Consider the following 14,718-nt stretch of genomic DNA (forward strand, 5'->3'; position numbering starts at 1 on the left):
GGCTGCTGAAAGCTTTACAGTAGCAATTTTTGATGCTATTTTTGACATAGAATAAGAGACCCCTCCAAAAGCACGCTCAAGAGTTGTTATCACTGCTGAAACTGACGACTGATCAAGATGGTACATATGAGCCATTTTGTAGAACGTGGGGACTTGGGACAATATTTGTCGCTTTAAAATGTAAAAACATAACAAATATACCATGTAGCATTCAATACAATTACTGGATTGAAGACAGTTGCTAAATTAGTGTTTGTACAAGTTTCCTATAAAACATTTAGTATGGATCGTTACAATACGTGTATTCATGTATGAAACAGTTGAGTATATTTGCAGCATGGCAAGTATTTTTAAAGTGTTCCTTTGTGTTTTTGGTGAAAATTTGTGTTAAGCCACCATGAGCCTTCTGGCCACAATGGAAAGGTGGAGTGAAGATTTTCTAAATAAATGGCCACACAGAGAAACAGTGTTAACCATTGGTGTTCAGAGACGCTGCCATTTCTGTGATCGTGGCTGCACATGGCATATGGTCATGTACCCATATACACAACAATTCTGTTGGTTAATATATTAGCCCCAGCATTCTCTTTGAGTAGATCCCAACCATTTTTAATAGAAAAGTCAGTAAAACATTTGGATTGCTTCCTAACAAGAGGCCAGAACTCCAGCAAAAAGCAAGGCAAGCCACTGTACTGTGGGAGTTCACTGTACAGTGGTACCTCAGGTTAAGTACTTAATTTGTTCCGGAGGTCTGTTCTTAACCTGAAATTGTTCTTAACCTGAAGCACCACTTTAGCTAATGGGGCCTCCTGCTGCTGCCGTGCCGCCGGAGCATGATTTCTGTTTTCATCCTGAAGCAAAGTTCTTAACCTGAGGTAATATTTCTGGGTTAGCGGAGTCTGTAACCTGAAGCGTATGTAACTGGAGCGTGTGTAACCCAAGGTACCACTGTATTCCTCACACCAGGGTCTTGGGAGGGGAGAGTTTGGGAGGGAGCTTTAGTCGCTACCAGAAACATGCAATTTTGCTCCCAGAAGGCTGGTGATTTTTACTAGAGTATAATGAAAGCTAGTTTAACTGTATTATCGCTGCATGTGCCACCAAAGAAGCTTATCCTGAAGTGTAGTTTATATACATTTTATAAGTTTCCTAAATAAATGCTTATGCACGCAGTCTGCCATTAGAAAACGCACACCTTTCTGAAGAGCTTATTTCTTCTTCATGTCAACACACATGCCAAACATTGACTAAACGGCAACAAAATCTTCTTTAAAAATGATCCCAAACTGCTTCTTTTATTCAGACAGGCAAGATCAGGTCCGTATTCGAAGAGTGATGAGGAAGTATGTTGCATTCCCAGTTAGAAACTGGTATCAAGAATGATAAAGGCTCATAAATATCTGAACTTAACCAGCCTGAGTTTGCATAATCTTCACAGTAAATGCAAAGGGGGGGGGGTTAGGAATCCAGTCAGCTGAGTCACCTCTCAAGAAAGCATGCCAGCATTAGAACTCAAGTCTACAGGTCTCAAACTGTCAATACTTGTTAACACTATCAATTTGTTCCCTTTTTTAAAGGGGGGGCAGAGGGGAGAAAATCAGCTTATGTACTTCTAGGAGAAGGATGATTAACTTTTAAATCTAATGTAAGCAAGATCAGCATTTGCTTCAAAAGGCACGTGAGAGAGAGGTGTCCTTCACAGTCGACTTGAAAGGAAGGTGGTATCTCTCAATAAGCCCAATCAATGGCTTTCCATCCCAGGCATTTATATGGGTCATTTCCCGCTTGTACTGTATCTGTGTAAATCAAAAGTTGTAGCTTGGAATGGGGTTGGGGGTGGGAGTGAAGCTGGAGTTTCTTGTGTGCTTGTAAAAAGGCACAAGAACCATTGTGGAGATGAGTAGGGTTCCAAGTTGCCCTTATATGTGGCTCCACTATCTTGCTACGTAAAAAGTTTCCAAAATAGTGCAATAACTGAATTTAGAACATGCCAGGTCCACAACAGCCTAACAAGGACTGCATTAACCATTGGGAAAGCAGAATTTACTGTTCCTAATCTGGAGTGTAGGATATCAGGGATAGGATGGGAGGAGCTAAAAGCCATTAGAAGCCAAGATCAGGAAGCCAACACACCAAAGTTCACCTCCTCAAATATTCATCTCCATTCTAAGATGAAGTCGAGGAGAAGAGACCTTCAGGTTAATCAACAAATCTGCAACAACACAGAAAATACAGAGAGGAGGGTTCAATCCAGGAGATGTTGCCAGTATAAAAGGTGAAGGGACCCCTGACCATTAGGTCCAGTCGTGGCCGACTCGGGTTGCAGCGCTCATCACGTGGCCGAGGGAGCCAGCGTACAGCTTCCGGGTCATGTGGCCAGCATGACTAAACCGCTTCTGGTGAACCAGAGCAGCGCACGGAAACGCCGTTTACCTTCCCGCCGGAGCGGTACCTATTTATCTACTTGCACTTTGACATGCTTTCAAACTGCTACGTTGGCAGGAGCAGGGACTGAACAACGGGAGCTCACCCAGTCACGGGGATTCGAACCGCTGCCCTTCTGATCAGCAAGTCCTAGGCTCTGTGGTTTAACCCACAGCACCACCCGCGTCCCTCACACTTCTCCAAAACAGTGTTTATTGGTTGGGTGATGGTAGCCTCAGCCCTAACGCAACTTTCATTGAACAGGTCTCTTCTCTTTCCTACATGAAAGCTTTGATAACAGGGAGGAAACCCATCTCCACCTATTTGGCTCGCTTTTTCCACACAGTCCACAGAGGACAACAGAACCAAATCAACTTCCTTCCCCCTTAAGCTTGAGTGGCAGAGTACATGCTCAATTACAGACTTCACCTGGTAGCGCTGGGAAATGTCCCATCTGAAACTTTGCAAAGTTTCTGGCACAGAATATCCTTCTGACTGAATTGCCTCTACAAGAGAAGCACCCACTGCACATTACTGATTGGTGGTTGTTGCCAACACAAAACTGATTGGCACACAGTATTTCATTTTAAAGCGATATTGACAATATTGACTCTAGAAATGCAGTTCTCCCGACATATAGATATTTTAATGGAATTATACTTTGCATAATGAAAGTTACTTTTTATTGGTTTTTCTATTCCTCGCCCTATGTTAAAAGTTAGAAATCTTACCATCTGCTAAGGTCAAATAACCAACCTACAGAAGGAATGGGGGTGGGGAGAGAAATCTAACTAGCATGTGCAAGCTTAGAATTAGAATTGGTTCTACCAGAGCTACATGCATCTAGATCATGGGTAGGCAAACTAAGGCCCGGGGGCAGGATCTGGCCCAATCACTTTCTAAATCCGGCCCGCAGATTATCTAGGAATGTGCCCTTTTATTTAAAATGCATCCCTGAGCTGTTTGTGGGGCCTGCCCGGTGTTTTCACATGAGTAGAATATGTGATTTTGTTTAAAATGCATCTCTGGGTTGTTTGCGGGGCATAGAAATTCATTCATTTTCCCCTCCAAAATATTGTCCGGCCCCCCACAAGGTCTGAGGGACAGTGGACCGGCCCTCTGCTTAAAAAGTTTGCAGATCCCTGATCTAGATCAATGTTTCCTTCCTCTTCTGTTCAACTCCCTAAGAAGTACTACAGCTTTTTTTATATATCTCATTGCCCCACCCCCACCTCAAATTTCACACGGGCAACATAACTGGATGCATTTGACAACCACTGGTATTCATCATTGCCACTACTTAACTTTCTAAGGAAATGCAGCTTCCGGGTTTCCACTTAGTACACAGTTAAGATGGCAGACATTTAGATTGTGGAAGTATACACAAGATACCAAGGTGACACAGCAGCAAACTTATTCACAATTTCAAGCTTTTTGTTTGTTTGTTCAGGAACTAAGCTCTCTTACCATGAACTTATAGTGTTGCATGAGGCAGGATCAGAATACAGTACTAGGTAACATTAAAGCCAGCTACACATCAAAAGGTGCAGGGAGCTGGGAGCCAACCCATCGCAATACTTGTTTTAGTGCAATTAGCATACATTCAAGAGGCACAATTTCAGCGAAGATGCTCAAGCCAGTCCATTCATAAGTTTAAAAGGTCACAACAGCTCTGGTCCAAGCAGGAATATATACATCCCAGGAAGTACGCGAAGAGGAGTTTCCATTGTTTTAAAAAAAACACAGAGAGAACTCACTTCTGTTTCTCATTTTTAAGGGAAGGCTAGAAGAACGAAAATCCATGTCATTCTGAGAGTACAAATGTATCTAATCATGCTGGCTTCTAGAGCACAGCGTTTCCTCCGCTTTTCTCAAGAATTGGCACACAACAGGGGTTTTGCACAAGATATTTGATGAAGTGCGTGGAACACAGCTGAAATGGATATCTGACACAGATAAAATTAAACAGGTTGCAAAATCCAAGCAACACACAATATTTTGCCCTAATCCCTGCTGCCATCAGGACTTTTATATGTTTTTGACCGATTTTTGCTCCTTTATACCTCAGAAAACATGCCAGCTTTTTCACCTCAAGAATAGCATAAAGCTAATGCATATATGGGACATATGAGAGCCTGGCCATCTGAAAAATTATTGGGAGTTCACACTGCAATCTAAAGCAACACAATGAAGAGCATGGGGAAAGCAAAAGAAGAAGAAAAGGTGGCATATAGCCAAGACTAACAGAGCATGCCACAATAAAAATGATACTAACTCATTTCCAATACAGTCGTACCTTGGAAGTTGAACGAAATCCGTTCCGGAAGTCCATTTGACTTCCAAAATGTTCAGAAACCAAAGTGTGGCTTTTGATTGATTGCAGGAAGCTCTGCAGCCAATCGGAAGCTGCGTTGGTCATTTAGCTTCCAAAAGTAGTTTGCAAACCAGAACAGTCACTTCCGGGTTTGCGACGTTCAGGAGCCAAAACGTTTGAGAACTAAGCTGTTTGAAAACCAAAGTACGGCTGTATTTAACACAACAGGCTGTGTTCAAATGAGATCCCTTCTTTTCTGAAGCTAGACAGCAAACTTTGCTAGCATGCATCTTTGAAAATACATCCTTCCTCCTTCATGTAGCCTACTTCCATTTCTCCCAGAAAGCTGTGGCATTATTTACAGCTGCCTCTTCCCCCGTCACTCTAAGACCAAGAAGAGGTGGCAGCAATGCTACCAACTCTGCCTCTTTCACACTAAAAACATCATTTATATGCAGAAACTGCAAAATATTCACCTAGCACATGCTGGTGCTCTGCAGCTGTTTTGAACTACACTTCCATCAGCCATGGGTGGCGCTGTGGTCTAAACCACTGGGCCTCTTGGGCTTGCTGATCAGAAGGTTGGTGGTTCGAATCCCCATGACGGGGTGAGCTCCCGTTGCTTAGTCCCAGCTCCTGCCAACCTAGCAGTTCGAAAGCACGCCAAAAAGTGCAAGTAGATAAATAGGTACCACTCAGGCAGGAAGGTAAATGGCGTTTCTGTGTGCTGCTCTGGTTTCCGTGTTCCGTTGTGCCAGAAGCGGCTTAGTCCTGCTGGCCACATGACCCAGAAAAACTGTCTGCGGACAAACGCCAGCTCCCTTGGCCTGTAAAGCGAGATGGGCGTCGCAACCCCAGTGTCGTCTGAGACTGGACTTAACTGTCAGGGATCCTTTACCTTTACCTTTCCATCAGCCCCAGCCAGCACACATGTTAGCTGGGGGATGATGGGAGTTGTAGTCCAAAATAGCTGGGAGCCCAGCAGGCTGCCCAAGGATATACAAGCAGTGTAAACTTTTTAATCTTCTCTTTCACAGTTCAACCAACTTTTCTCCAGAAATCAAGTTCTGCATCCAATGTAAAGGTAAAGGAACCCCTGACCATTAGGTCCAGTCATGGCTGACTCTGGGGTTGCGGCGCTCATCTCGCTTTACTGGCCAAGGGAGCCGGCGTACAGCTTCCAGGTCATGTGGCTAGCATGACTAAGCCGCTTCTGGAGAACCAGAGCAGCGCATGGAAACGCCGTTTACCTTCCCGCCAGAGCGGTACCTATTTATCTACTTGTACTTTGATGTGCTTTCAAACTGTTAGGTGGGCAGGAGCAGGGACCGAGCAACGGGAGCTCACCCTGTTGCGGGGATTCAAACCGCCAACCTTCTGATTGGCAAGCCCTAGGTTCTGTGGTTTAACCCACAGCACCATGTAGTACCCCTCTAAAAAGAGGATTAAACAGAAAGTATAAAGGAGAAACAGCATAACCTAGAGTTAAGTAGAAATATCACAATGGGTGTTAAATTCACAAAGGACAGGCCCTGGCTTCCCAGCAAAAGAAAACATTTTTTGGAAAGGGTGCAAGTTTCCAGTGGAAAGATTCTTCCACATTACAATGTTAATTTTAGATGCCTTGATTATGCGTTTGAAAGACAGGGTATAAATCTAAGCAATTTTTAAAAAATGATCGTGAGGGATAAATCAACAGAGAAACCATGAAAAGAAACAAGGCTTGGTGTGCATATTAAAAACCGACCCTGTGACTTCAGGGCCAAAACTGTTTACTAGTTCCCAGTTACTAATCTGAAATAAGGCTAGGAGCACAGGAAAGTTAATTCGCCTTAATAAATTTATGTGTCTCTGAACTCCAAAATAAGATTTGGTCTACATCCTAGCTCCATGATACAGGGCAGGAACATGCAGATACAAGCTGCAGTTGCTTATTCAATTTGCTGATTAAGCTCCATTTTAAAACTTTCAGGCAAATAAGGAACTAGAAACTATGAGCCAACTTTAGCTACATGTTGTTGCTGGAAGATCCTCACTCAGAATCTGATTTACAGAGACAGATATGAGGCTTACTCTTTGAGCCCGAGGGAAACGTTTAACTCTCTCATTTTACACTCTATATAATCAAATGGTTACTTTTTCACTAGCTCTTGTGGCTTTTGGGGTCACTTGCTATGATAGCTGGCACCACGCAGTCTGTTGTTTACCTAAAAAACTTGCGTGTTTCTTGGGGGAAAGTTTGAACAATTCTTAAATTCTAGTGCCATGGTTTATGGCAAGCTGTTTCAGGAAGCAACAGTGCTGGGTAGGCATCCTTGCGATACACGCTGTCCAAAAATGAAGGAAGTGGCACAAGTTATCATAGCAAAACTGAAAAAATAAAAATCCACGCTCATGGATTCAAACTCTGCAAACAGTGCACAACAAATTCTGCATGGGACTTCTGAGATGTGTGTGCCCAAAATACTGTGGAAACCGAGATTCAAAACAGGGGCACAGTAACCCCATCATGCAACACTTCCATGAGAAAATATCGGAGGGTGGGTACAAGAGAGCAAGCCAGAAATAAATTTATTCCCCCTTCTTTGCCACTCCACTCCAACAAGAAAGGAAGAGAACAGGAGAGCGTCTTTCCAGGGAACATCTCAGGTTTTCGCTTTGAGACAGAAACACTGCCCTGCGTAGACCCAAAGCTCTGTCAAATGTAGGTAAAAAGCATTTGAAGACACCACAACTAGAACGCATCTACATATAGCTAAGCCACTGTGCAAGAATGCTGCTTAAATAAACAACATTCTCCTCCTCTCTCTCCCCACCTTCACTGTTCAAGCTCCCTTTTAACTTACCCAAGGCAATCAGCACAACTTGAGATAAATACTGTATGTTTGTCCCTTGGATTAAAGGTATCCTGTTAAAGGATACTTATTCCGTACCAACTGGCAAGCACAAAAATAGTAAGAAATGGAAACACTGTGGAAAACAGTCACGTACTACAGACAGAAGCTCTAGCAGACTGGCCAGGCTTTCTTATTACATTTATATCCCAGTCTTTCCTCCAGCAACCTCTCTTCTCCCCACTATTTTATCCTCACAACAACAGAGGAAGAGAAATTAGAATGAGGGCTAAATTATGCACACCTGGGCTAAGATTGCCTGATGAGCTCCACAGCTGTGTGGACAGTCGCACCTGGGTCATGCAGGTCCTAGTCCAGCACTCTCTAACCCACACCCCTGTAAAGAAGAGTTGCAGACATTGTACAGAGACCAACAAAAGTCACAAACCTAGAGCATATGGAAAGTATTCCTGGTCCTTTTGTGCTAGTATCAATTTTTTGTTACCTTCTCTGACAGACTTACTAGGGGAAAAGCCTTCTATAGACTTGCATCTTGAGTAGACACTGATAGAACTGTAAGGAATATTTCCAACTCAGGCATTTAGTTGTGGTATATTCTGAAGAATTGCCTTAGCATGTTTGGGTTTTTTCTTCTCTATATTGCAAACTTAATGGCTGAATTCTGCAACACAATTGTTCAGTCTCCCAAGATCAGGAACACCTTTCTCTTATTATTTTTAATTCTAATTACAATTTTCTCCACAATTGTTCATTTGGTAAAACGAAAACAAGCTGTGAATTAACCGTAATCTTTCTCAACAATATTAAGGATTCTCTAGGGTTTCGCTTTTGGTATTCAGAATCATCTCTCTCAAAAAACCGTTTAAGATAAACGGGATGTACGTCAGACGCATTTGTAGAACAGGAAAATGCTTCCTTCCCCCATTGCTGTTTTGATTCCCCCAAGTATTCCAAGTTTTAGCTCACCCCTTTAGCTCTGGATAAGGAAAGTCCATCAGGATAAGCAAAGTATTTAAACTGATCAATGTGGCTCACCAAACACAGATCAAGCCATTTCTCTCTATTGCCACTTGAAGACATGGCAACAAATGCTCAGTGTTAAGAATTGTCAGCTCCATGCAGTGAACAGCTGCCAATGAACAGATTCTAAAAACTGGCCTCCACATGGCAGCTGTGATGGGAGCACTGGCCATCATAGGTTGTTTGAACATTAGATGGGGAAGGCAAACCTTAAAAGTTAAAGAATGTTAATATCAGATTTGTATTGTGCTCAAGATGCAACACAGCACATTCAAGTGCGTTTTTTCCACTACAGAGTTAAAATCCTCTTTTAAAAATAAAATTCTCTACATGTTTACCTGCAAAAATCTAACTGTATTAGGGGGAGGGGGAGCATACCCTTCAGAAAGCGTGTTTAGGACTGCAACTTTAAAATATTGCAGTGACAAGAGTTTACATCACTTATTCACTGATTATCTGCTGCAATTACTCTAGACAAGGTCTGAAAATCCAGAAATGGGACTTTTGCAGGAAGCAGGCAAGAGAAGCATGAATGCAAAGCAAGATGCAATGCAACTTAATTTTTCAGCATGGTACAAGATCTCAGTATCATTTGGAACCTAAGCTTCCAACCTAAGGTTCAGTTACAACTTCACATTCAAGAAACATGCCCAATGCACCTATAGCAACAAGTATTTCCAGTTTCTTACTGTGTGCCCTTTTTAAGGTAAACCAGTTTAAACTGAGAAGGTACTGAAAATATTTGCTGGGAAGAAGTGGGAAGAAGACATCAACAACTATCAGCAGAAATACGCCAAATACTTACAGCAGTGAGGAATGTTATTCTTGGTTGAGCTTTGCAGGCTTAAAAATTTGCATTTAAAGTTCCAAATGCCCTTCAGAGGCCCACAAAGAGACAGGAGTATTTGTTAAACATTAGAAAGCTCTGTGGGAGAACCAAGTGCTAATGAGGAGGTTTTTGCATTTCCTCAAACCCTTCCTGAAAAAAAGCCTTCCTAAACTGTTCCTTTTCTTTACCAAATTCAGGCATTCTTTCTCATTTTTTTTTCCTAAATAACCACACATAGAAATGGTAAAAAGTCACCCAGTTTCTTGGTATGAACAGGCTTGACTCTGCTAAGAACCAGTCCTTCTTAAAATACATTCAGGTGGGGGGGGGGTTAAGCCTAAATAGTGCATGTACATAGCACAATAATCAAGGGGAAACTTTGCCCACTTTGTCCTCAAGTCATGACTCTTATCTCCAAAGTAGTCAGGACCAGCTAAGAAGTTTGCTGGGAAGCAAGCTATCTTCTTAACAATGAAGCCCATGGAAAATTCCACTGTGGCACTACCGCCAACCAAGAGGAATGTCGCAATGAGGAATGTCGGCTCACAAATTGAACTTCCAGTTCATGCAGTTGCTACTAGAATCTAGATTTTATTATTGGGGGATCAGAATGCCTACTTAATTACGACAGTAACAAATTGTTAGAATATAGATTTATGCCAAGTACGATTCTCTTCTTTTAAATAAAAAATGCTAGCACTTGGAAAAATGGCACTAAATTGAGATTATTGAGGTGCTGCAGACTTTTATTTATACATTTAATGCAACGTGATTATATGCCTATCCTTGCTTACAGCGCACAGGTGTAATTTTCAAGCGTTATAAAAATAAACGTACAGCAATTTGCTCTTGCTTTCTTATTTTGTTCCAACTATTGCTGTTTTATGTTATGTGACTGATGGGAAGCTTGCCAGAATTCAAATTTAAGGGCATTTGGGTCTAGCTTTTGGTTTAAATGATTAGTTTATTAGGAGCGCAATTCTAAATGTTATGTTTTCCTTTCATTTTATTAAGTGTTTGACCCTTCTAACGAAAAGTTTCTTCGTGAGCAGCATAAAAGTCTCTCATCTCACTCAATATAGGAACTTCCAAAACAGCATGTTACTGGGTGCTTTTCAACATCATCAGAAGTGAGAACTTTGACACACTACACAGCATTATATTTTTATAATAGGAAATTGATTTTAGGTATTATCCAATGCTTAAGGTTGAGGAGACAACAAGCTCAAAAGCACCTCTCCTGTTATGCAATAATCTCAGGATCATTTCATTTTCATGTTTCCTTCCCAATCAAATAAACTCAACAATAGTGACTGCATTATTTTTGTTATTTTTTTCCTGCCCAGAGACAACATCTAAACAACAGTGACAGGAATATTTTTAGAAACTGTGAATTATTTTTTTGAGATGGGGGGCTGCAACACAACATACACACCAAAAGAAACTCACATGACTTATATTTTCTTTAACTAAAGAAAAGTTCAAACAGTGAAGATTCGTGTTTAAAAATGAAAAAGAGCAAAAGTTGAATCACCATGAGAGAGGGGGGGAGAGAGAGACTGGGCTTCAAAGCCATCTTGAAACCACATCCTCTGACCATGTAAGCCTTTGTCTATATCCCACATGTGCAAGCTCTAGCTGTTACGCAGCAGCGAGAGAAAGAAACTTTACATATGCTCAGAGGCATTTGGTTCCATAGGTCAGCCTTGGGTCGTATTACACCCTGGCAAACTTCTAGAAGCTACAGATTCAGAGATTTATTTGCATGCCACAATCCTCCACAAGCTAAGAGATGGTGACCCTTAATTCCTATTTCCACTTGTAGCATTTCCATTTTAAGAACCCACAGTCTAAACTGCAGAGCGTAGACTGGCAAAGTTAAGTAATCTGCTCATGTAAACCACTATTTTCAGGAAAACAAATGGGGAGGGGAATCCTAAAGGAGCAGCTTTAGTCCATCTCAGGAGACAATCTTGCAATGCTGGGAAGAGACATGGAAGTCACAAAAGGGAACTTGCAACCAAGTGAAAAAATGCGTCCTGTTTGCAGAGTTTGCAGGGCTTCAATTGTCGGCTCTTGCACTTGATTCTGATTTCAGTACTGTGTGTTAAACTTGTTAAATTCATGCCCCCCCCCAACCAGAACACACACATCACTTCAGCTTCCCGCTAAGTTTTGCTCTTAAGAGCTCGAACCATCCTCTCTTGACTGCAGCACATGCGCCCCCCCCCCAAAGCAGCTCTACTGCTTTGTACAGCATTATGGAGATTTACTCCAGTTAAGCGTGGACAGCTCCACGTGAACAAAGCATGCAAGACGCAGGAACAGGGCTGGAAGCAGCAAGCACACCGTGTAGGTGTAAAAAGGGGGAGAATTAAAGGAAATTAAGGTTGCCAGATGTCCTGGAAAGGAAGGGCAAACGCTCTTTTAAAAGGCGCGGGGAGGGAGGGGAGGAAATTGACAGCCCTATAGAAAGATAAATCCCACTTCAGTACAGCTACAAGACAATATCAAGAGGAATAAATGAAGCTATACAATAAGGGGAATTGCCAAATGGACGGAAAAAGTATACATTTCCTGCAAAAGACAAGCGGAACTTGTAAGAACGGCTATAAATTCTTAACAGAGCAACAATTTGCACAGGAGGGATTCCTTATTTCGCAGGATTCCTCTTGAGGCTCTTATGGGCACAGATTCAAAAATAATTCCAATTAACACAAATCGGTTACACCTTAGCACCTTCCTGGAAACCACAGGGCAGATCAGAGGGAACAGTACAGTGGGCAATTTGTTTACTTTGATTTTCTCAGTGCACACTTGTGAACAAAATCCGGGTTGATAGTTAAGTACAGAAACAGGGTCCTATATAGTAGTAGCTGTGGATTTAAGTCATGCAACCTAGTGCTGTTAACCAGCAAAACCAAAACGGTGTTCAAATATGCCTCATCTGTAGGTGCTCTTTAATTCAGATCGCTCCACCCAGGGTGGAAAGAGCACAGCCGCACATGATCTAAGCAAAGAGTAACACGTTTCCACGTTACATTATCTTCCAAACAGCCCTCAAAAACATCCCAGAACAAAGCAAGCACCATTTGAAGTTGATTTGGGGCAGAACTCCGGAGAGGGTTCTCAGATCCAGAAGCTGAATACAGGCGGTTCAGAAACTTTATTAGTTAATTTAACCCAATACGGTTATTGCAAGCTGCTCTCTATCCAATGCAACTTGCAAAGCCCCAAACATCAGGGCAGGCGAGGGCAGTTTGCAGGACCCCCTTGAGCCCCGACTCCTCTCTCCCTGTTGAACTTCAGAGGCGGCGTCTCTCCCCACCCGGTTCAACATCACTCCCGCAAGGCGATTCGGATCAAGGCACAGGAGCCAACTCCTAGGGCCACCCCAATAAAATATTTGAGGGTGCCAACCCCCCCAAAAAAAGTTCATAGGCACTGCCATTCAAGTGGGGTCGATTAGGCGAGGCGAGGATTCCCTCCCCCGCCCCCCAAATGCTTGATTTGGCACCCCTGATTCGGATCAAGGAGTCGAGGCGAGCCACTCACCTCGTCGTCGTGGTGCTGGCAGTAGTTGACCCGGTCGGAGAAGACGGAGGAGAGGATGGTGTAAGGCGCGGCGGAGTAGGGCTGGCTGAGGGCGAGCTGCGCGGCCGCCGAGGCGGGCCCAGCGCCGGTGGAGGCGGGCGGGCCCGGGCCGAAGCGCTCGATGAAGTGGTCCTTGGTGAGGCGGACGCGCTGGTGGGCGCGCACGCAGTTGTCGCACAGGTGCTCCTGGCAGTCGAGGCAGCGCGAGCTGGCGGCGTTGCCTTCGTCGCACGAGCTGCAGCGAGGCTCGCCCTGCCGGCTGTGCGGCCGTCGGAGCAGCAGCGACGAGCCGCCGCCGCCGCCCCCAGACGACGCCGAGCCGGCTACGGAGCCCGGCGACGAGCCGCCGCCGGCTGAGGCGCGGTGTTGCTGCTGCTGCTGCTGCTGAGGTGCCGGCTGCAGTCGAGGGTGGTGGTGGTGCCGGTTGTTGGTGCTGCTGTTGCTCCCTACGCCGGGTCCGCCGGGGCGCCCGTTGTTCTTCTGGTCCTCGGCGGCGGCCGCCACGACGACCACGTCGAGCAGGTTGCTGAGGAGGAAGTTGGAAGAGGGCAGCGCGTCCATGCCCGACGGCTCCGAGATCACCACCTTCTGGTCGCAGATGGGGCAGCGCAGCTTGAGAGAGTCCCCCGCGGCAGGGTGGCGCTGCGCCTCCAGGCACTGGCGGCAGAAGGCGTGCAGGCAGGGCAGGACGTGCAGGCGCCTCGACGGGGCGCACGAGGAGGACGACGAAGACCCCCCGCCGCCGCCGCCTCCTCCACCCCCTCCTCCTCCTCCACCACCACCCCCTCCTCCTCCAGACGAGGTGGAAGTCTGCGAGGACGACGACGAGGTGGACGAATTGGACGAGACCGGAGCCGGCGAGCCGCACATCTCCTTGCACAGCGGGCAGATCTGGAAATCCGACTCGGGGAACGAAGCCATTGGGGATTGCGGGGGGGGGGGGTGCGGGGGAGGAGAGAAGGGGGAGGGGCACCGGGCTAGCAAGGAGGCCGCATGAACCCCGGCGAGCTGCGGAGACCCGCTTGGCGAGCCCCGGTGGGTGGCATCAAGGAGGCGCGGTGTGAGGGCGCTGCTCCGAGCTTCCTCCTTGCCGGTTTGGCGGGCCGGTGGGTCTGGCCTCTCCTCCCTCCTGGCTTTCCCGTCCGCCGCCCTCTTTTAAGCTCCTTCAGGGCCCGGGTCTCTCTCCCTACCGCGCCCCGCGACTGGCTGCGCGCTGCTGCTGCGTCTTAAGCCGTTTCCGAGCCGCCGTCGCGCCTTCCTCCTTCCCTCCCGGCGCAGCGCTTCTTGGGACGGCGGGGCGGGCGACCGAAGCTTTCCTGGTCTGGAAAGTGCATCGGCGCCTTCGCGTTGAAATCCAGCGCGGAATGCACGTCGCCGGGCGATTATTCTTCCTCTTCCTCCTTTTTCTTCGACCAGGGAAAAAACAACAACTAAATAATGGGGAGGGGGGGGGAAGAAGTCTCTGAACCCAGGACCTCTTTCCGCCGGTCTCTGAAGATGGGGAGAGCTGGGCCGAGGGGGGAAATGTCGATGGAGAAGAGGGAGGGAGGTCTTTGGGTTCACTTCTTTCTTGAGAGACTCCGGGAAAGGCGCAAGTTGTTGCCCAGGCAGGCTTCTCCGGCCCCGATCCCCGCACGCCGGCCCCGCCACCGCATGTCGGGAGAAGCTGGAAGGAGAGAGAG

General features: G+C 45.6%; 1 protein-coding gene across 1 annotated transcript in view; it reads right to left on the reverse strand.

Annotated features, from left to right (window-relative positions):
- TRIM71 (tripartite motif containing 71) overlaps positions 1-13,964 on the reverse strand; it is a 60,844-nt gene extending 46,880 nt beyond the window's left edge. The window contains exon 1 of the mRNA XM_053410406.1: positions 12,998-13,964. Within this exon, the coding sequence (XP_053266381.1) occupies positions 12,998-13,957 (960 nt within the window). The 5' untranslated portion in view covers positions 13,958-13,964. The remainder of the gene's footprint in view (positions 1-12,997) is intronic.
- Positions 13,965-14,718: the final 754 nt, after the last annotated feature.

Source organism: Podarcis raffonei, chromosome 12 (assembly GCF_027172205.1).
Source record: "Podarcis raffonei isolate rPodRaf1 chromosome 12, rPodRaf1.pri, whole genome shotgun sequence".
Lineage (NCBI taxonomy): Eukaryota > Metazoa > Chordata > Lepidosauria > Squamata > Lacertidae > Podarcis > Podarcis raffonei.